This window comes from Monomorium pharaonis, chromosome 7, assembly GCF_013373865.1.
Source record: "Monomorium pharaonis isolate MP-MQ-018 chromosome 7, ASM1337386v2, whole genome shotgun sequence".
In the NCBI taxonomy this organism is placed as follows: Eukaryota; Metazoa; Arthropoda; class Insecta; order Hymenoptera; family Formicidae; genus Monomorium; species Monomorium pharaonis.
The window spans coordinates 22,475,647-22,500,959 of NC_050473.1; the positions used below are offsets into that span (position 1 = coordinate 22,475,647).

Consider the following 25,313-nt stretch of genomic DNA (forward strand, 5'->3'; position numbering starts at 1 on the left):
TGCGCCTTTATTATTGTATAATGTACTATTTTGTTGCACGTGCGTCGAAAATTATCCTCGTTGCTCTCTTCCGTCCACAAAGTCGTCATTTACCGATAACCCAGTACTTCACTGTTTTTGTGTTCTTAATAGATAGCGTGAAAATAGTATTTCTTTCAGCACTATCGCCTAATTTAATCCACGACAAACTGAATTTATTTACGTCTAGCTTTATTATTTCACTCGCATGCGCATGCTATCTCGCGACACACATGGTAATTCTCGCAGAATTTCGCGAACCTAATGGTACCTATTAATTCGTAAGGACGCAAAAGCACTCAAGGTCCACACTTCAAGGCACAAGTAACAAAAAATATTGTGTGTAACATATGCGAATCGGTTATTTTCACCCGTGCAGATAAACTCTCCGCATTCGCAAGGAATATCTGACCTATTACACTTGTAACACAAAAGTAGTAGCTTAAGTAAACTTTATATTCCTAATTATGAGCAATAAAAATTTTTTTCTGGCAAATTTAATAGGTCTCTCAAGTATCACAAAATCCGGTCCTACGTGACAGAACTACAGTGGAACCCCGCGTTAGTAGACTGTTTGGGGCTTTGAGTCTACTAACGTGGGGTGATCACTCCAACTCTGTGAAATTCAGGGACGTGGCGGTATTACCATCTAGTCAGTTTATGTTTACACTTCAAGATTAAATGTATTCGGCACTTGATTTATAAAACCAAATGTGGAAAATTTGATTGTTTCCGTATTTTTTTTAATGTGCCCGCGTCGCAGTGGCAATCCATTCGGCTGTAGGATCAAAGCGGCGCATTGGCGACGGCGATCTTTTTGGCAAGCCGCTACAAAACGTAGTTCCGAACTGCGCATTTTTTGTCAACCCTTTTCTTGTTTTTTGGGGTCTGTTAATCATAAAATTGCAAGCAGAGCGATGTCTCAGATCAAGTCAGTTTCGCACCAATCTCGATCTTTATAAACACGTCGTAACTACGAAAACTGGTTACTACGCGACTGTCTTGCTATCCCCCACTCACGTTACTCACATACATTGAGAGTATATGGAGGGGATAGTTTCTACTAACGCAGAGTTCACTAATGCGGGGTTCCACTGTATCTTCAATAGTAGTTTCAAAGTAATAATCAGAGCTTACAATTTTTTTTATACTTATATATTATACAGAGAAAAATTATTTTCACAATAAATAGTTTACAAATAAAAACATTTTTGTTTAATTTTTTAGATTTGTTTGTTTTTTGTAACCTTTCGTATATATCCTTCAATAAAACGTTGAGTTATTTTTTTTTAAAATAAATTAATGCTTTTAATATAGAGGAGTAAATATTATGACATAATTTAACTAATATAAATATGTTAAATAAATTATATACATAATATTATAGTATTATTTACATACATCCATTGACACTAAATTCAATGACTTGTGTAATTTTTCGGCACATTGTATATTTTGCACCATCTTTAAGATCTGAACAATCTATCTTCATGGAATCTGGAGGAACAAGTTCGGCACATTGGCTATTATTGCGGCTATTACACTGATAACATTGCATAGCATCACCTGTAAAATAAATATAAAATATTTTAATGTTCGAAAATAATACAGAATTATTTTATAAATATCTTAATTGTAACTTAGTTGCACCTAAAATATTTTAGAAATATATATCCAGCAATTAGGTAAAACAATTTTTTAAATAAAAAGTTAATTGTTTTTAAATATTAAATAGAAGATTGTAAATTAGAGATTAGGATTCAACTAATTTAAATAAAATGAATTAGGATTACAATCTAATAGTTTAATTGATCAAATTGTAATTTTTAAGTAATTATTTTTAATCTTTGATTAATATTTTGGTCCATTTTTAACATAGAAGTAATTAATCGATAACTTTTATATAAATTATTATAAATACATTATATAATAAACGTGCTATAAATATTTCTAATAACTAATAATTATTAAACAGTTTATTTTTAATTCTTAATACAACTATTACTAAAATTAAATTTAATAAAAACAATATGTAATTTTATTCGAAACAACTTGGCGTAAATTAGATTTAAAATTGCGAAACGTTTCGACTTTACAAAGTCACCTTTTCAGTCGCTTATAAAACAATTTGAATATAGTAAAAAAACAATTATTACAAGAGTACATATAAAAAAAAAGAATAATATAATATAAAGAGTCAGGAATATTAATAAATGAGATTAACAAGATTAAAAAGCAAATAATAAAGCAAAATAAATTTTATATTGTCTTTTATCAAAAATATTTCGAGTTAGCCTCATCAATGGTAAACAAAAATCTTTTTACAATAGAATTTATTAATAAATTAAATGTGTTCACACGTCCGGCAGACTCCACGATTTCCCTTCGTCAGAGAAATAAATAATTTACAAAAGAAATTTCGTTTCAACGGTCTCCGATAATTTTTTATGCGTCAAGGATTAGTCTGTTAGAAACGTGATGACAAACATGGATGGACGAAACGACCAAGTTGATAATTCCGACTCCTTTTGAATATTGAGTCAACAAATAAGAAATTCTGAAGATAGCAATTCAAAACCAAACATGGAATCTAAGCAAAGTTTCACGTTTCCTCACAAAAAATGAGCAATAAAGTATCTAAACATAAGCAAAAAATAAATAACCGTTTCCTCCATCTGCAAACCATACCGTAGCACGTCTAGCACGATAGAAAACATTATTTATCTCTTAAACCCAAAGGGAAGATAACTTATGCGATAGGATCCCTTCGATAAAATTAAGGAATGTGAGAGGAAACAAAGAAACTTTCGACAGATTACTCAACGTATGATTGGGCAAAGAGGAAAAACTATTTCTCCAATAAGAAAACTTAGAATTCACTACACAATCCTGAAAAAGAGTCCTACCAATTAGAATATTTGAACCACCTACATCTGGATCCTCCCCTTGTAAGACTCAATATATATAATACCAAATCTTGAAGAAAACGAGTTAGTTGTAAGTTTAGTTACGTCTAGAGTTTTTAGAGTTACGGAGAGAGTTGTCAGTTGTTAGTTAGTTGGTCAATGAGTAAGTGAGTTGTTGGTTAGTCAGTTAGTTAGTAATCATGTAGAATCAGTGCGCGAATAAACTTTAGTGCCGTTCCATCCGGTCAAGAAATCCCTTCGATTCCAACGGATTTATTCGAGAACCAGTAAGTCCCACAATCACAATTTCTTTCTTTGTTTTTACGTTATTCAGCTACTCCCTTCTGTTTTAATTTTTTAAGACAAGCTCCTATTATTTATAAATAATTCCCTCTTAGAGTTTTTCGTCCCCCTTCTTTCCCCGGTTTGCAGATGCGAGCCCTGACCCCCGCTCGAGAGTCCGACCGGCCATTTCAGTGCGCGGATTCCGAGGCTGCCGTTCAATTATTTAATTTATAATGAATTATTTAAGATATAATGTCACTCACAAGCAAAAAGCTGCCCATTAGTTTTACACTTCCAAAATTTATATTAATAACCTTTGTGTATTTTTAAAATTTTATTAATAACCCTTTGTTAAACTTTAAAACTTTTGTAAACTCAACCGAAAATCTATTTTTATAACCTTTTGCGTATTTTTAAACTTTGTAAACTCTTGCGCAATTTATTTAGAACCATTCTTGTAATTTAATCTTTATAAATTCATAGCCAACAAATTATGTCAAACCACGACTTCAGCACTCATTTGTACTTTCTTTTTATTTTAATTTTTATGTGTTATTAGAATAAATACTTTGTTAATTTTACGTAAATTTTATCATTCATTTACATTTCAACGACCTTCCCTTATCCCGAACAAAGACTGCACCTGGTCCGATTCCGAGTTAAAGCGATTCAATTCGTTGACTCGAAACTTGGACCGACGGACATACGACTCGAAACGGGTTATAGCGGGCCTATCGGCACGTTGACCTATATTTCGTATCTACGAAATATGATAATGATACGAACTACGTATCACGAGTAACAATTATATGTATGAGCCGGAAAACTCCGACGGCTCCTTCGAAGTCAGGTATGCAATAGGGGACCGAACGAGTTTCACATCCATGGGCGTCACAGAAAATGTTAACAAAAACGCTTGGGAACCCCATAATGATAAATCTCGACAAGCATAGCCATCCGCCTACTGTTCAGATAAAAATTTGTGAATCAACTTCTCCTATAACTTTTGCATTAGATACAGGTTATGAAATAAATTTAATTAAAGAAAATTTTGTGCCCAAAAATAAAACAATTAATTACAACATATTAGAATTAAATGGTATTTACAATTATCCAACTTACACTCTAAGAGAAATTAATTTACTTTTTTACGGAAAGGAAATAACTTTTCACATTGTAACTAACGACTTTCCGATCTTACAACCAAGTATATTAGGCAATGATTTTTTTTACCAAACTTCCGCAAAAATAAATTATGCAAAGGGACATTTAGACGTTTTTGGAATTAATATACCCTTCTTTTCACCTGAAATGATTGTAGTAGCATCACGATTAAAATCACCATTTTATATGAGAGTAGAAAACTCTGAAATAAAAGTCGGGTATATACCTAGATTAAAAATAGCGCATGGAATTTATGCGATAGAAACTATAGCGGAAGTTATCTTAGGAAAGACGTATATAAATGTTGTAAGTAACTTGGACGAAGAAATAGAAGTTCAGGTACCAACCCTACGTCTTAAATCCTTATTATTTGTTGATCATGAAGTTGATGAGGAAGAAATAAAAGACAATATTAATAATAAAGATAAAACGAACAACAATTATAACGTAAATTTGAAAAACGATGAAGACGAAATTATAAATGAAAATAAAAACATAATAGAAGAAGAGAATAAAACAATAAATAAAGAAATTCAAATGTTAAATAAAAAAGAAGGGATAATTAAAAACAAACCCGAAGACGAAATTGAAATTAAAGAAAAAGATAAACATACACTAACACAAAAAAATAAAAATTTGAAGGAAAAATCTATTCTGGAACAAAAATCAGGCTCCTATGCCTCTCCCGAAGTTCTAGATTCCCGAGTTGGAAGAGGAAGTTATCAAACCCCTCGTGAATTAAGTAGTGATCCAAAAGTCCTTGGAAATGAAGATTTCCATATCTCTCTTGGATTGCCCAGGGATCCAAGAATTCTTGAAGAGGGAAGTTACCTCTCTTGAATTGACCAGAGGTCCAAAAATCTATGAGGGAGGAGATTTTCAAACATTCCTCGGGCTGCCCAGGGATCCAGAAATCCTTGGAGGGGGAAGTTACCAAACCCCTCGTAAATCAATAAATAATTCTGAAATCTTAAAGGGAAAGGAATATCAAGTCCCCCTTGGAAATTATGATACAATAGAGGAAGATCTCCAAAATTCTTTAATGTATTCTTCAGTCGATTGCAAAAAGGAAAGTAACCAAACCTTACTATGTGATACAACACGATTTTTCCTAAAGAAGTAAAAAACAAAGAGCTCCTTAGTTTATCTGAAAAAATTAAAATTCCCAAGAATTGGAATAAATATAAAAAATAAATATAATAAAAATAAAATCTTTTATATTGCTATTGAAGAGCTCATAAGAATAACTAAATTTTATAATGCAAGGAAATTATATGATTCCAAGAAGAAAAATAAACCACTTTCAAAAATCCTTGTATCAATGCAAATCCAATCACAGAAGACAATAGAAAAATTTATGCGGAGAAGAAAATCGAAACATAAAGAAGAAATAAACGGCAATGAAATTAATGGCGATGAAATTCTTAACCTTAATGATCCGGAAAATGCGAAATTAATTTCCACGATACTGAAAGACTCCAATAAAAAGGACGAAAGCTACGAAGACCTCAAACTCAACTTCTCTTGATGAAAAAATGGGAGATTCGTTATCTAACGATGTACCTGCTAGGAACTCTAACCAAATATTATTTATACACGAGGAAATGTATCAACCGCTAAAATTACAAATTAAAGAGAAGATATTAGTCCACGAGTCTCTTAAATCTAACAAAATACAATTTCAAGACCGAAGAAATTATAAGCTTATTACTATTTTATACTACGTTATTAGTATTATTACTACATTGTTATACGTTTATCATCACATTTGTCAACAAAAATTATTCAAGAGCTCGAAGAAAAATAAATATAAACCTGAAGAAATTGAGGACAGAAATAATCCCTCGGACAAAGGATACCTTGCTGAAGATGACGAAGACATAGAAGACAAGGAACAACTAGATTCGCAAGGACAAAAAAATAAAATTGAAGATAGAAATAATCCACCAGACAAAATAAATGATGCCAAAGATGATGGAAGAACACGCGACAAGGACGAAGAACTAAACAAGGATAAACAAAATCAAATTCTAAGCAAGTTACGAATAAATTCTCCAATATACAACTATATAAAAATATTACAACAGATATCCACAATTTGTTAATATTACACAAAAAATAATATACGCACTTCAACTATATCGACGAGAAATCTTTAGATCCCAGCCTATGGAAATAAAAAAAAAAACCAAGATTCTAATTCCAAGTTTTCTTACATTGAATAAACCAAAGATAAAATTTAAAAAATTATACAGCCTACTTATCAACAAGAGATAAAAGGATTGACAATATTTGGAATCCATAAAAAACCTCTAAACTCAAAAATATTTTGCAAAATAATCAGTTACATTACCTTACTTTTAAATCACATGCTGCGACATGTATTTCTATCCATTTAATGGATCCTTGAATCACATGCACGTCATGTAGAAAAATTTACACACTACATCCTTCTTCATCATTTTTAAACAATTATCTCGCCGCATGAAAAGGAACCGAGAAGAATAAATACGAATCCTTAGAAAAAAGGACAATAAACGCAACAATAATTTAAGCTCGAGCATCATAGCGAGAGCAAAAACAAACAAATAACTATTGGCTGGAATCAACATGAAAGACATCCAGCACATCACAAAGGATAGCAGCATATTGAATATAAATTTATGAGTAGATTTATAAGTAGATAAGGAATAGATAATTGTAAAATTCTTTAATAATGTCAATTGTTAGTTTTATTCTTATAATACCTTTATTTTCACGACAAAATAACATATAATTTTAGCTTATAATTGAAAGGATAACAAATAGAATAATAATTACATAACCAAGGTTGAATAATAATTAGATAAAAAATAAAAAAATATATAGATAACAAAATTTAAAAAAACTAAGAATCTTTAATTATTAATATTTTTCTAAAATTGAAAATATTCCTAAAATTTGTAAAAAAAAATATTTGTGTTAAAAAATCAATATATTCAATTCAATCTAATTGAAAGGTTTTAACTAAGCTACAAGCTTTAACTCAATATTCAATCTTGTTTATAAGCCTAATAAAATCTTAGTTTGATAAGATTCTATAATCTAAGTAATCGTTATTATTGCGTCAAAACAAAATATCCCGTTTAGAAATTTCGCGTGACAAGTCGAATGAATGATAAATACAATAATTGTCCATGCTGTAATTGCGTCTTTTCTTCATATATAAATCAAGTTAAATTATAAAACAAAGTAGAAAAATAACCAAGAAAATATAATATAACTTAAGCGAATCAGACATTAATGAATATAGAAATTCATTTTTAAGAAACCTTTCTTCTCTATCAATATTTTTATCGACATTAAAGTTACATGTATTCATAATTTTATATCTTCATTGTTTTATAAACATTAATTTAAGATTAAAATTTATATTGCATATTTATGTAAGATATAACGTTACGAAAACTTATTACATAACACTGTTCCATATTGCCAAAATAAGATAACTTTAGAATTTAAATGTTACTATAAGACAAATAATCATAGTGTTTCAGAAGTTTTTCCTTTTCTATCAAAAGAAATATATAAAAATAAAATAATAAATGCTTAGACAAAAAAATAAGTTAGAATAACTTATTTGAATAATAATAATTTAAATAGATCACCTGAGTGTCTAAAAACAAATCCGGCATAATGCCGCTTTACTCTTAAAAATTTTAAGCGAAGAATGCAACCTCGTTAATTGATTATCTGATCCAATTTCAGCACTTAATGCTGCTCAGATGTGTTGCTCTGTTTGAGAACTCATCTTCTACAAAATCATAACTACTCTGTTCGTGCGCGAAGATATCGGCAGGATGAATTGATTATTTGTCGCTCTCCTGAGATTAATATAAAAGAATTTTATTTGAATCAATATAAAAAGTATAACAGTGGTAAAACTGGCGACACAACCATATCAACAAATGTTGATATGCCTGTGGAATACGATGCACAGGATCGAGAAACACTCAATTGTCTTTGGACAAAATCCGTTCTTAATGGGAAAAAAAAACGAGGAAAAAAGGAAAACAAAAAGACCTAGTTGACACTCACGTGATTCTAAAATATTTCTTAGGAAAAAAAAGAGAAAAAGAAAAAAATATAACGGTAATAATAATTTTAGGTAAAAAAAGGGAAAAGCTTCAAAATATATTTAATACAAAATTTTTTTTTACTTAAGAAAATCTATAAATTAAAAGCGCGTATACATGTATAAAACAACTCATTAAGTGAATTATAATCATTATCTACTGCGTAAAAAATGCGTACATATGAATAATCTAACTATTCTTCGTACGTTTCTACTATAAACTATTTTAAAGGCTGCTGATTCCAAATTTGGTGACAGATTTTTAAAATTTAAATTGGCGGATTTAATATAATGGAATATAAAAAGGTCAGAATTCTCAATAAAACAAGAAACTTAGTATTGTCAAGTAATGTACTTGATGAAGCTTCCGTCTATTAGCCGTTACTTATAAACGTTTTCCAACTCTTACCACGTGGAGGTGGACGGTTAAAAGTTTTTGTTTTTTTTGGATTTTAAAATTTTTGGTATGTTTCTTTGTTTTTTAAATTTTGTATTTTTTTTTAATAACTATTGCTGAAACAAGACTTACAATAATATAAACTACATGTATTACAATATTTTTGCGTCCTAATTACACATGTTTTAGAGGAATTTCTTTTTATGAGTTTTAGTATAGATATCGTGCGATTTTGAACGATGTTTTTTACCATTGTCAAGGTAATGTCTCGCAATACTCATTGCAAATTCTTTTGATCCTATTTTTTTCTCTCTAAGTCAGATGCGTTGTACATCACTACTGAGTTAACAATCGCAGTTTGAGTTAGTCTTATCCAAACTACCCACGTCCATTTTTTTGAACGTATGCATGGCAAAATATTATTGCAGTGACCATCATGTACGTCAACGCATATGGTATTGACAATGGTAAAAAACTTCGTTCGAAATCGCACGATGTTTATACTAAAACTCTCAAGAAGAAATTTTCCTCAGAAACATGTGTGATTAGAACTCAGAAATATTGTAATACGTGTAATCTATATTATTGTAAGTTTTGTTTCAGCAATAGTTATTTTTAAAAAATATATTAAAAAATACAAAATTTAAAAAATATCAAGTTTTAAAATAAAAAAAAAAACAAAGACTCTTAACCGTCCACGTGGTAAGAGTTGGAAAACATTCATGAGTAACGGCTAACGGACGGAAATTTTAAGTACATTACTTGAAAAATACTAAAATTGCGGGACTTCTTTTTTTATTAACAATTCTGACATTTTTATATTCCATCCATTATATTAAATCCACCATTATGAATTTTAAAAATCTATCACCAAATTTGGAATCAGCAACCTCAGAAACCCTTAAAATAGTTTATAGTAGAAACGTACGAAGGATAGTCTTCTTTGGCCTGATAGTTCAAGAATAAGTGTTATAGTGATTATAATTTCAAAACTTTATAATTTTATTTTCTTAAAAACAATGCATCCAATGAAAAATTGATAAGAATACTTTCTTCAAGAAATTTTTTTATAGAATACGATATTTTTTATTTGGAAATTCTGACATTTTCTGATTTTCCATTCGCCATCTTGGATCCGCTATTATTAAGATTGTAAATTCTGATGAAACATGAACAATAATGTTAAATTCATCCAAAATTCATACTATGAAGCTTGACAATGCTTGATTTTCATAGAATTATTGAGAAAAAATCTATATTTCACTAAATTTCTTGCAATTTCCGCCATTTTGAAAAAGTTGAAGTGAATTGGAGTTAAAAAAAAACTTCTCATTAAACTTCAATTATTTTATCCACCTTTGGACGCGGTTAGAAATAGATCTTAATACTTTTTCTACTCGAAAAAAATTATTAAAATTTTTTTTTCCAATTTTTCAGTATTTTTCCACTTAAAGTCTGCTATATTGGTTTTCTGAGACATAAGAATGCAATTTTAACTCCGGAAATCGAAAGAGCACACTCAAAAATAGCAAGATACATGGTTTTGGTCAAAATATTTTCCATTTTTCCTATTGAGAATAAAGCTCAAAAATAAACGAAAAATTGCGTGTCTTTTGAGTGTTAATGGGTTAATAGTAACTTTTGACAGTTTACTACTGACGAAGAGTACACTTTTAGCAGTGTTGCTGTACGACGAATAGTATACTATTAATCCAATAGTTTCATAAACTGTAACTATTGAGGGAGTTACCACTGACAAATAGTATACTATTGATCCATTAGTTTCATAAAATATGACTACTGGTGGTGTTACTATTGACGAATGGTACACTATTTGACTATCAGTTTTATACAACTGTGACTACTACTAGTGTTACTATTGAGGAATAGTATGCTGTACAAACTATGCAGCATACTATTGGTGATGTTACTATTGATAATTAGAATACTAATGAAGCATTAATTTCAATAGAACTATTGAACAATGGAGATTCGATAATTATTAGAAAACGACAAGTTATATATTATATATATTATATAATATATGACGATAGTTATTGTATTATTTTATTAATATTGGGTAATTAATATATTCAGAAAAAGTACTAATATAGTATTATACATGATATTATCAGAAAGAATTATTACACAGTTCCCTGGCGGAAAAATTTTCTACAAAATTATAAAAAACAATATTCTATAATAAATTATTTTATTTCTTACATTTCTTATAATGTTCACTTTGTAAGATAATATATAATATATTCGATTTTTGATTATTTGATTCACATGATTGATTAACATTAATTAGAAAAGATATATTAATATATTGATAAAATCTATTTGATAAAATAACTTTATTTGCCAGATCGTTGACGAATGGTTATTTAGTTTAAAATTATTCAGTAATTATTTATTTTTACAAATACGTATGTTCACTGTACTTAAATTATAAGGACTTCCGGCGTGAGGTGAGTAGAGAGTGGACGTGTGTTCGTACAGTAGAGTTGGAATTTTGGTGATAGAGGATACTGCGGCAAAATCCCTGCGGGGGCTCTGATTACTGTACTTAAATTATTCATAATTATTCATTTGTGAAAAACATTGATGTAAAAATGTATAATTTCTAAATAATTAATTTTGAATTAAATGGCAAAACCATTCTTCAACATCTACAATCTGGCAAAAGTTATGATTAGGGCTATTACTCTTCAAGTCAATAATCTTTCAATAGTAACTATTCACATCTGAATAGTAACTATTCATCAATAGCCTTGCGAATACTTATTGTTAGAGAGTTCTATTTAAGCCACTAATTCTCTAGTAGTAACTATTTACATTGTAACTGTCAATAGTTTCATGAATAGTTACTATTGAATCTCAATAGTATTTTCTTATAGGAAACTATTTGTTAATAGTTTTGTGAATAGTTACTATTGGAAAATACTATTTAGTCCCAAATAGTTTCCTTAGTAGTCCGCCAAAAAACTACTGAAAATTTGCCAATAGTTTTTCTGAACAGTTATTATTGGATCTCAATAGTTTTTTTCATAAAGGATTATAAGTGCAAAGGTGAAATTAAAGTGCAACATATTTTGCACTTAAAGTACGCTGTTGTCGATCGTGTTTTCAGTTATTTGTCAGGCACCATTGCGTGCAAATGAGTATTGATCAAAATTTTGAATATTGCTGACGTAATCAACTGCCTATTTTTGCCTATTTTTTAATTTATACATTATTTATTTATTGCATTGTAATATTTTAATTTTTGTTGGAACATCCCAGTTCCGGATAAAGGAAACGAGAACCATTAACCATATCATTATAGTATCATGATAGTAAAGCAATAATAAAATAAAATATAATAAACAGTATATTTTATTTTATTATTTAATTATTTATTTTATTGTTTATTTTATTTTATTTTTTATTAAAAAAATCTATCATATAAATACCATTAGAGTTATTTAAAGTTGTACTTTTATATTAAAAAAATGTAGAGACTTGGGCACATTTAATAAAAATTTATAAAAAAATATTAATAATACATTTATTAAAAATTGTATAAATGTGCTATAAAAGTAGTTTAGAATAGTATTTTTGCGATAAATCGCACTTTTATGCAGTGCCTGGCGATCCGTGTTTAAAAGTAAAAGTGCGTTCAGAACAGAGTCGGGGAAAGTTACTTTGTAAAAGTAAATAATTATAGTTTTTTCATTGAAAAAGTAACTAATTACAGTTACAAATTATCGATAAAAAAAATAACTTGTTACAGTTACAATTACTAAAAAAATAACAAATCGTTACTTTTTAGTTACTTTTTTCTTAAATGATTGTACATTATTTTAAATATAAGAAATAAGAATCTTACATTTTATGCTTTAATAATTGTTGTATATTATGTGCTTAATTATGTTCTTTAACAAGTTATTTTATGTACACTAAATGAGAACTTTGTAAATGTAAAAGTCTAAATCGTATATTACTGTTATCAGAATTAAATAAAATATAATGTTTTATTGGTTGTCAAACATTGATTCATATTCCTTACGGAAAGAAACTACAGTCAATAAATATTACAGTTGTGTATTTATTACAGGACTCTGTAGTTATTATAGAAAGGATCGCAGTAATCTATAGTTATTCCACGCTGTTATTACTACAGTGCGTGAAATTCCTGTAGTACGGAATACACGTCTAGTCCATGAAGTGTGTAATTCACTATACGTGTAATCCATTGCATGTGTAATATACTACACACGTGTAATGCATTACACGTGTAATGCCATCCATAAAATTTGAGATAGCGAGTCTTATCATATAAATTATTTATATAAATATTGATTACATTGGATGTTGGCCACCGGCCGTGAACAAATTTCATGCATGTAATTTTTAATTAAATAATTTTTTCATTATTTTACATTATATACTTTTTTTCCATGTATAATTATACTTTACAGATTATTTTCCTGTAATCCCGCTGTGATATTACCCAGATAGCCAAATGAAGGCAACGTGTTGTCATTTTGCTGTCACTTATTCCCTATTAATTTCATCAAACTAAAGCCAAGGTGTTTCCTCAAACTGTCTATTGTTCTGATATTATGTAAAATTCTTCGTTAGAATTGAACAAACTGACGGCAAGTTGTCAACATGCATGCATATATTTTATTTAATTCTTATAACAGTAATATACGATTTAGACTTTTACCTTTACAAAGTTCTCATTTAGTGTACATAAAATTGCTGTCAATGTGATAAGTTTATTATTCCTCAATGCATGCACTTACAATTTCATAAACTCATGAAGGTTATTTGCCCTCCTGATGCTAACTTTGTTCCACGTTAAATTACAATGACAGCAAATTGTGGGCAAGTTCACAACATACATGCAGTGCATTAATTTGCCCGATATGCTCAATCTCGCTTGGCTATCTGGGTACAGGCTATTAACCTGTAATGTTGGCAATATATTACAGGCTAGATATTACAGGTTATTTTCCTATAATTCGAGCGTGTAGTGCGAAAATATTACAAAATATTACAATACTTTAGCCTGTAATTTCGTGTAATACTTTTATGTAGTTCCTGTAATATAATTTTTTGTAATCCGCTGTAGTTCCTTTCCGCAAAGAATATTTTTTTGTTATAAAATTTTTATAAAAATTTTTATAAATTTTATAGAATTTGATATTCAAATATATCATCATTAAGATAACCTCTTTATGGCCACCAATGCTAAACATGTATTCCACAGATACAGAACTCGGAATACCTGTGTTATATTTAATAAAAAGTTTCCTAATTGCAGTATAATTATTTAGCATATTAATACTGCAATTATTCGATTTTAAGAATCGATACAATTCCTCTTCTGTGAACTTGACTTTCTCTGGTTGTTGATTAAAAATTTTGGCGCATGTTCCAAAAAAACCAACTATTAAAGTAACTATCAAAATAGTTATTAGTTGCCAAAAAATGTAACTGCGTTAAGTTACAGATGGAGAAAAGTAAAGAAGTTAAGTTATAAGTTACCAAAAAAAGTAACTGTAACTTCGTTATAATGAGTTATTTGTGGTTGTTGATTAAAAATTTTGGCGCATGTTCCAAAAAAAGCAACTATTAAAGTAACTATCAAAATAGTTATTAGTTGCCAAAAAAATGTAACTGCGTTAAGTTACAGATGGAGAAAAGTAAAGAAGTTAAGTTATAAGTTACCAAAAAAAGTAACTGTAACTTCGTTACAAGTGACTCGTTATAACGAGTTATAACTGAGAACTATAGTTCTCAACCCTGGTTCAGATATGATAACTTGTATTGCCACAGTTATAGTACTTTGATCGGCACTTTTATTTTATAAAAGTGAAATCGGAATACAAGCCCAAGTATTTATTTTGCATTTTTTATTGCTGAGATGCTGAGAGACTGAGCGGAATAAAATTTCTAAGTATATCTTATAGCGCGTTCGCTATTGACCACTTGGCAGTCAATCACAGTGCGAGAAGTGCAAGAAGTAGTTATGATATGTAATGTAATAATCGTAAATGTACCTCTACTATAAAAGTATCATAAAAGTATATTGAGAATCAAGAGACACAGTAGTGGCTCGCACCAAGTAAACAAGCCGACCGTTTTATACGCGAATACACGACTTGCGAGCACTTGAAATTTCGGATTTCAAAAACGGCTAAACCGATCGACTTAGGCTCAATAAGCCCCACTTTTGATACAAGAGGCGCTTATGTGCTATACTGCACATAGACTATAGATCACGGAGTAAGAGTAAGGAGTACGATCTCTGTAAAACAAAAGTGACCTTGTTTTTAGACCCTAATTAGAAGGTTCGTTGAAAGAATGGATTCATAGCCATGGCTGCCATTTGCAATAATTAATCTTACCCGATTAGTCCGGCTGTATCTCTGTTTGTTTACCTGTATTAATAAAATATTGTAAAATGGCATGTTGAATACGTGGATGTATTACAAAAGGTAGAAAAAAAAACTTCTAAAAGAAAAAGCCTTTTTACAGCTTGCACGGAAAAAATGTTCAATAATTGGCGTGACAGTGAAATTGTTGCAAAGGATATTAATACTTTTAGCATAACAAGTTGCATCTGTGATTTGCATTTTCAGAAAGATGACATTATCAAAGAAGATATCTTTCATATGGCAGACGGTACAATTATTATGGTGCAACGTAAGGTACCGAATTTGAAAGAAAATGTTGTTTCATTTATTTTTCCACTAGTGATTATGTACTATAATGTATTGAGCCCCATTAATAAGGAGAAATTAAAAGAACAGAATGAAGAAACGAGCATTACAGATCAATTAAAGAATATTGTTAATTGTTTCTTTTCCGTGCGACCTGAATATGAATCAGATGGTACTTGTGAATATTTATTTACTATCATCATGTGTTTAACTTTTTAAAAATAATATTGTAATGGGAAATTTTTTATTTGTATATTTTCTTTAATTGAAAATACGAAGTTTAGTTTTCTATATTTCTATTTATTACATTGTTGTTCATCTTTTTAGTTCAAAATTATGTGATAAGTGATATTGGATGTGATAAGAGATAGTTCAGTACGTGGTGGGCAGCGCCAAAGATGTTTACCATGTACTGTTGTACCCCTCGTTGTGAGTACGATTAGGGATCGCTGCCAGAGATCTCGCGAGGAAGGTATTTGGTCACTTACACCGTTATTTGTCTTGAGCACTTTTATTGTATTATTCGTTTACAGTGAATAGATCGCGACCCCGCAAGGCAGAGTGTCGCGTCTATGAGCTCGCTGTCCACGACCCCGCAAGGCAGAGTGTCGTGGTTGTGTATTTAGAATGATTTGTATCGGCGATACACGACCCCGCAAAGCAGAGTGTCGTGTGTTATCTTAGTTTGTCTACTTCGGATTGACCCGTTTCTCACCTTCTTTCGCCGGTTTATATATCCGATAATTCGGTAGTTGGATCGAAAGAAGAAGAGGATTGCGTGATGGCGTAAATCGGTCAGTATTCCAAATTATTGCTTAGACAGCAAGTGCTGTCTAAGGAGCATTGCGCTAATTGTCGAACGGATTGCGCGAAACCTTGCGCGATACGCTCGATGCTGACTGCTGCAACTGACCGACTTACATCATCGTGTTACTGACATCTTTTTTATCCTTATGAGTGTGTCACTCATAACAGTACAAAACATCCCATACAGTACCGAAAGATTACAAAAACATTGCAGAAACCTTACATTAAAATATTGTAATATTGCATAGACGTTGCGAAATGTTTCTGCACTGTTACTGCAAGTTTGCGGCAACGCTAAAATGTCCGCCCTGAGAAATATTACAATGTAAGATCACTGTAATGTACTTGATGCATTAAAACGCGTTGCTATAAGTATGCATAACGCTTTAAATTTAATAGATAAACTTTGAGAATATATAAAGGCAAGAGAGTTAAAAAGAAATTTGTTGCAATTTGTGTAACTTTATAATCTTTTTCCATCCAAAATTCCGATAACAAATTGTGAATTTACGCAATTGCAATGAATTTTTTAAAATTTCTCTTAAATATTTTTATACATTTTCAAAGTTTACCTATTAAAATATATTAGAAGCATAGTAGAAAATTAGAAAATTATTATTACATTTTATATAGAAATAAAAATTTACAGAATATTCTATTATCTAAGTAGCATTATTTTTATTAAGTAGCATTATTTTAGTTATTGTCAAAAGCAATAATATTAATAAATACATATAAAAATTTTAGCATTAATATTTATAGCCGATTAATTGCACTTTTTGAGGTTTATAAAATAATAGTAAAATTTAACAATTTTTTATTTAAAAAATTGTTTAATTTATTGTTCTATTATAAATCTTAAAAAGATTATAATCTTTGGTATAAATATTGCACACAAATCCAAATATGTAAATCTCACAAAACTATTTAAAAATGTCACAAATGTCTTCTTACACGAAGTTGCACGTATATTGGAACACTTGATGCATATTTTTTAATATGTATATTTTTGGAATTTTATAATATTTCTACAACATTACTGGAAAGTTCCGGCGTAATATTGATATTGCATGTTTCTGAAGCGTCTCTGCAATATTACATTGCAACTCGTAATATTGTAACGTTGCAGCACTGTTGTTGAAAGTTTCGGTGCTGTATGGGATTATAGAAAAATACGTAAAACATTAAAGATGCCCACACTACTACAAAAATTGTCCAAAAATGATAAATATCTCCGTGAAAAATGTAAAAATATTTTTTAAATAATGTAAGACTTTAAAAGAAGGAAAATTTTCTAAACATTTTTGAATATTTTTCTGATCATTAACTATCTGTAAGTAAAAATGTTGTTTCAGTAGTTTTTATTGGTTTATTTCGTGATGTTTTTTTTATAATATAGGTTGTAAGTCTAAAAAAACAAGTAGAATGTATAAGAAAGAAATGCGCTCAGGCAAATACACAGGCAGTAGAAGATGCTATATTAAAACTTCCCATTAATTAGCAATTGTCTGTGCAAGCATGTCTTACAACTTCTAAAGTAAAAAATAATAAAGGCATAAGATACACCACACAGTGGGTATATGAATGCTTGTTATTGTAGATCAAAAGCAAGACAACGTATAACCACCTTCGAAATCACAGCATCCTTACTTTTTTATGTGTGTATCGATACGTTAAATCAGTACATTAAAGCAATTAATTTTGCAAGTTGCTACGGATTCCAAAAAAGTACGTTTAAAGTATTAAAAGAAAAAAGTGCAAAAATGGAACCCTCTAATGTGTGTGGTACGTTAATTTTGTTAAAGTACTAATATATATAATGTATGTTATATAATTTAACGTTTCTTTTACTACAAATTATATTAGACTAATTATACTAATATTATACTAATTATATTATTGTGATTATATTCCCCGATAACCATTTCTGCTGTGACAAATGTTGGCAACAAATTCTGTTGCCAAAAAGGCGACAAATGAGAAACATATCTTGCAAACACTATTAGCAGATATTCAGCAAATATTTAGCAACGTCTGTCATCAGAATACATGATAAAATAATAGTGAACTGCGAGCAGATTTATTGAAAGTATTGATAATAGATTGACGACAAACACCAAAGTGCAAACAATGTCAGCAAATTGTCTGTAGAAATGCAACAACATTTGTGTGTTAAAGTACGCGACAGATTGATATCAGAAACGCAGCAGATCTGTCGAAATGTCAAATTGGCAATAAAAAGTGCGGCACCGTCGATAGACGGCCTACTTTCTCGGGAGTAAAATGCAGTCAACTTGCTACATAAAGACCACTCGCAGCGCGACTAAGGTAAGCAAAAATTACCTTCCTTCGCTGCGCCTGCGGAGGAGTCCGATGTGGCGGAGGACCGCCACATTATACTTTTACGATACAGAACTACCAATTAATTGCACCTAGAATAGATGATATACCTGCAATATAAAGGGAGAAAATAGATAGGTCAATTGAGGTCCCTCTATAGGAAATATTAGATGCTAAAGAGAAAGTGGGGTAAATTCCCGGGAAAAAAAGTTTATATCTAATTATGTATAATTTTATCATATTATATATAATTACATATAATAAGATCAATTTATACATTAATTTATATATAATTATATCAAAATATTTATAACTTTATATCAAATTACGCAAAATTATATTTTTGAGTGGATAATTATATATAATTGTATCAAAATATTTATAACCCCATATTGAATTATACAACATTTTATTAAAATTACTTTTCGAGTAAATAAATATATATAATTATATCAAGATATTTATAAACCCATATTGAATTATACAACATTTTATTAAAATTACTTTTCGAGTAAATAAATATATATAATTATATCAAGATATTTATAAACCCATATTGAATTATACACCATTATATTAGAATTCTATTTTGATTAAATAATTATATATAATTATATCAAAATATTTTTATAATTCCATATCATATTATTCAAAGTTATATTGTAATTTTTTCAATTTAAATTATATACAAATTTATATATACTTTTATGTTTGATTAAAATATATATAATAATGTGTTTGCATTAAATTTGCATAAAAATACCATTTTTATATTATAGAATAAGTAATTTTATTTTCATATATGTTTAGAGCTCGAGCTCTAAACACGAGTTTTCGTTGCTTCATTTCGCGCGTCGTCGACGTGCCGTGTCAACGGCTTTCGGCGATGAGCGAACGGTAACACAGCGATCACTCGCTCCCGGCATGACTCGAGACTCTGTGAGTCCGTGCGTGTCATCCGAGGACCGCATGATTTTCCGCGTTTGGTGATCGCACTACGTTTCGGCGCGATCACCGATCGTCAGTCTTGCGCCTGCTCTTGCCCGCCAAGCAACTTACAATTTTCTTTCGGTTTTTCGCCTTCTCTAAAACTCTAACACATCCGCTACTCGGCGGTATTCCTCGTCTCAAGTATCAAACTTGAACTCAATTCATTTTGAATTTAAGGTTTCCTTCTTTTGTATTGTAGAATTGTCGCGGATCGCGAGTGCGAAGTGCATAGTGCTAACTTTCCGAGAAGCGACATTGATCTCGCGTTCGCGATCAAACGTCTACCTCGCGTAAAATCCTTCCGTCTCGTTCGCGCTCAAGATTTCCGTCCTGTTAGGGCGTTTTGACACGCGCCCGGTAAGATTTCCGTCGCGACGACGATAGGCAGGAACCGAGCGTTCGACTAGAAAATACATTGACATCTTTTTTTGTGTGTTATTACCAATAAAGGAGTGACTGTGAATTAAACGAAACAACTTCTGAGTAGTCTACATTTTTTGTGCTCATCCTTTCCTACAGCGAGTCCCCGGATTCGCGCAACAAGCCCTCCGCGCTCAACTCTGAGTGGTTCCGGCATTCAGCGCGAGCGTACGCCGTCGACAACGCATTCACGCGCACAATATATGTATGCGTGCGTACACAGAGTTTATCGTTCACATAATTGAAGCACAGATATGGCACAGAGATGGCACAGAGATAGCACAGAGATTCAAAAAGAACTCAATAATATGTCATCAATTATGAATTCTTTTTAAGATATAATAAGACAAAAAGAATTATTTTTATAAATAAGATCTTAAAAAGAATTCATAATTGGTAACATAATTGGTGACATACAATTGAATTCCTTTTGAACTCTGTGCTATCTGGGAAGATTAATTTCTATTGCATATCATAAATTTTATAATTTATAATATTTTATAATTTTAGACAAATTTTAATTAAAAAATTTTTTTATTAATAATGTTGATTTATTTTATTGCACAATTTGAGCAATATTTTTTTGTATATGTATAAAATATTTTATATAAGAATGTTTATGTAAATGAATATAAGTATAAATAAATAATCTTCTATTCATAAAAATATATTTTAATTTACCATATTTACCACAAAAATGTGATCTATTAAATGGGACCCATTAAAAATTTGATCTAATTTAAAAACATATAATTATATCTAATTATGTGTGCATATATACTGAGAGAAAAGTATCTAGTATTTGAAATTATAATTGCATAGTAAAATAATTATAGTTGCAAATATTATTCTTATAGTTATTATTGCTATAATCAATAATGTTAGTGTAAATAACCATATATGTATAGTTGTCCCAAACAGGGTAAAAATTTTACTATAAATTATAATAATTTAAAATAATAATATAGTAGAATATCAAATAGAAATTATAGTCAATCGAATTAACCATTTTTATATAATAAATGCAATCACAATTATGGTGAATGTAATTAAATTTCTAACTTCTATATTATATAAATTTAAAAAGTATGTAGTTCGCGGATTGCCGCTAGGCGACTCATGCGGCACCTTTCTCCTAATGCAATTTACACTCCAAAGGCTACATGAGCAGACCATCCACGGTGACAGAAACCGGATCAACCTATGCTATCGTAGTGAGCTTTCGGGACATATGTATTTTTTATTACGTCTTAAAGACACATCTTAGCTGTCATGGCTAAATTTTAGCTTTGGTAACAAATCCTTTATAAGAAAATTTATTAAATCCCAAAAAACTTTTCTCTCTGCCCGAGAAAAAAATGTATATATCTAATTATATATAATTTTGTATAAATTTGTAGATCTAATTAGATCTAATTAGATCAGGTCAAAATCCATACATAATTAGATCTACAAAGTTATACAAAATTATATATAATTAGATATATACATTTTTTCCCGGGTTATTCAATCTGTTCCTATTCCTGAATTAATAAATCTTCCCAGGAGACTGCTTACATCGATTCTCAAATAAAATCATAACTGTGAAAATGAAAAGATTTGACAAATCTGTCGCCAATCTGTCATCATTTATGAATACAGATATGCTGCATATTTGGCGCAAATCTGCTGTGAGTTTACGTTGCAACATCTGTTCTCAATTTGCTGCGTGAATTTGTCATTGTATTGCTAGTGACAGGTCTGCTCTGGTGTTGCACCCAATTTGATAACACTTTTTGCTTGCAATTGGGACGCACTCGAGGACACAGTAGGCCATGGTTTTGGCAGCCTGATTCCGCAAGAAATTTTTAGCAGTCTGCTGACAATTTGACAGCAAATGGTTAGCTGGGTTATTATATATTTCTATTATATTATTTAATTTCTACGTTTTTATTGCGTTTTGCTGTTAGATGAGATGAAAGTTTTCAAAACAATCGCATTTAATCGTAACAATCTTCAACTTGAGGGTTTTACAAATTTGGGAAAATACACTCCAAAACACCAGACAGGAAAAAAAGGAGACCACACATTAGTGCTTATGTTTCAATTTTTTAAAGGCAAGTGGATGCAAACACTAGGATGCTTTCTTAGTTGTGGAAATGCATGTGAAACAGTTTTGCACCAAATTATTATAAAATGCATAATTTTGGTCGAGAAATCCGGCTTTAAAGTTGACGAGGTAACATCAGATGGTGCTTCTTAGAACCGCTCTATGTGGGACAAATTTAGAATAACGGAAAAGGAAGTCAGTGTTCCGCATATCATGGACCCGGAACGACGCCTGTGGTTTTTTCAGATTTCCCCCATTTAATAAAATGCTTGAGAAATTTCTTCTGCAAGCACAATCGGTACGAGAATATTTGGGTTAGTAACAGCGAACCATGTATTAATTCTATGAATGTGAGTAGTATAGAGAAGAGAGTTCTGAGCCATGGAGCTCCGAGCGGGGTGCGGGGCGCGGGGGGTATTTATAGGCGCTGCGGGGGTATGATGTTACGCGGGGAGGGGTAAGGGTCAGGATGATATCATGCAGACCTTTTAAAAAAATTCCGGTTTTATGGGGAAAAACTGTTCTTGTGAGATAACAATAGATTATATTTGTTATTTTTTAAAAATCCATAAATTATGGATAGAAGGCTGATATCTGTAACCTTTTTTCTCTCTCGTGCGCTCTCACTCTCTATTCATTGCGATAGTATCCGGTATGCATCAAGCATGTGTGTGTGACATATATATATATATATATATATGTATGTTTTACCATCTCACATATTTTATTAAGATGTTTATTATTATTATTATTATTAATGTTTATAAATATAAACAGTTTCTTCGATATTTCGGCTGCGCTCAGGTAAGAAAAGGTATAGCGTTGAATTACAACTTTTAGAAACGTCTACCTAAGATGCATAGTACAAAAATGTGTACAATACTGTTATCAGTTTTTTTCATCAGACCTGGCTCAAACGAAAACTGCTACGAAAATTATCCTTGACCGAGGTATACTGAAATTCATGTAAAATCCATATCCTCACGTTCAGGTCAAGAGATATAGACGAAATATAACTGCTTAGAAAGTGCATAGGGCTACAGTCGGTGTGAGACCTTTGACGCAAAGAATCGAAGTAATTCTCTGAATAACGTGGAAGTAATTGATTGCTAAAAAGTGTTAAAAAGGTGTTGAAAAAAAACATGGAACAATTTGATCAAGAGGAACTTGAGCTCCTGGAGCAAGCTGGCAGAGTCGCTACTCTAGTTGAATATTGTGCATGGTTGCAACAATGCGATGAATTTATACAGCGGCTTGAGGAACGTAGTCGCGTCAAGCGTCCTCGAGTCACCGTCGGACAGAGACAATCGTTAGTGGCGAGGATCGCGCGACTCGAAGGTGAAAAGACGCGATTACGAAAACATTTCGAGCACGTCGGCGGTAATTACGCGAGTGATAACGAGGAAAGACTCGTATGGCGCGAGATAGATACCGCGTTTGAAAACCGCGTTCTAATTGGTGCGATAATTAACACAAATTACATCGAACCGCGATAGTTTCTCGAAGACGCAGGTGATAGGGCTACAGTGATAGAGCGAGTGCGGAACGTTTTAGAAACACATGACAGTATAAAAGTGAATACCGCGTTTAACGGTAAATTTGTAACGGGTGAAAAGCGCGCTAACAAAAGCATTACCACGAAAAATTGTGAATTATTCCGAACATTGGACTTGAACGACTGGTACGAGCGACACGTCATCGAGCCTACGTTAGCGTCGCTCGAAGAGTTTCAGGAACGCGATAGCGGGTGGGCGCTTTCACGTATATTAAATTTGACTATTAATATAAATAAGTACAATCCTTTACACGCAGGGTGTTACGTGACATTGCCGCAAGAAATAATTTTGAAAAAAGCGGTAGTGAATGTAAAATCGATGGACAATGCGTGTTTTGCGTGGTCGGTGGTCGCCGCTTTGCACCCTGCTAAAGAATATTCGTATCGGGAGTCATCGTATCCGCATTATACAACGGTTTTAAAGTTCGATGACATCAAGTTTCCCGTTACATTAAAGGATAGTAAGAAATTTGAGAGACTCAACGATGTGTCAGTCAACGTTTACGGGATGAGAATTATCGCCTCTGTCGCACAGGTGGAGATTTATACACTACGACTAACGGGTAACAAGAGGGAGAAGCATGTTAATCTTCTATACGTGGAAGATTCGCGCGAAGACAGCGTGGGACACTTTGCATGCTTTAGGAATCTATCCTGCCTAGTGAGCTTGCAAGTGAGCAAGCATAATGGAAAAAAATACATTTGTGATCGGTATGTATATTATATAAAAAATAAATACTCTCGTGTTTCTATATATTTAAAAAAAATATATATATATCTTTACAGGTGCTTGCACTATTTTTCATCTTGTGAGAGGCTGCAATCACACACTGTAGACTGTCAAAAGATGAATGATTGCACCATCATATTGCCGGCGGAAAAGGACAAGTGGCTAACTTTCCGCAACGTAAACTACAAGGAGCGAGTACCCTTCATCGTCTACGCTGACCTGGAATGCGTACTGCGGAAGACACAGCCTGATACGGAGCCGATGACGTGTGCCTATCAACAACATGAGGTATTCAGCATTGGATACTACGTGCGATGCTTGTATGACGACGCGTTATCCGTATACCGGTTTTGTCGCAATAAAGATTGTGTCACATGGTTCGCCAAACAACTCGAAGAATTGGCGCATCGAGTTAAATGTATTTTATCCGCTAATGTTCCCATGGAAACGTTATCAAAAGAGCAATTGGAGGCATACCGTAACGCTACACAGTGTCATATCTGTGAAAAATCGTTTGCACCAGATGATAAACGGGTGCGTGATCATTGCCATCTGACCGGTCGTTACCGCGGTCCCGCGCATTCTTCTTGCAACTTAAATTATCAAAATGTATTGTACATACCGGTAGTCTTCCATAATTTATCCGGATACGATTCGCATTTTATTATTAAGGAAATAGCGACAATATTTAAAGGAAAAATTGACTTGTTACCCATCACAAAAGAAAAGTACATTTCATTCACAAAGCATGTTATAAGTACCGCAAATAAATTAGACCCACA

General features: G+C 31.3%; 1 protein-coding gene across 3 annotated transcripts in view; it reads right to left on the reverse strand.

The window, feature by feature from the left end:
* LOC105836049 overlaps positions 1–25,313 on the reverse strand; it is a 180,181-nt gene that overhangs the window by 44,844 nt on the left and 110,024 nt on the right. For 2 of the 3 annotated variants that reach the window (XM_036289467.1, XM_036289468.1), the window contains exon 3: positions 1,420–1,584. In XM_036289467.1, the coding sequence (XP_036145360.1) occupies positions 1,420–1,584 (165 nt within the window). Of the gene's footprint in view, positions 1–1,419; positions 1,585–18,750; positions 18,858–25,313 lie in introns of all 3 variants that reach the window. The other variant, XM_036289469.1, reaches the window with a different exon arrangement.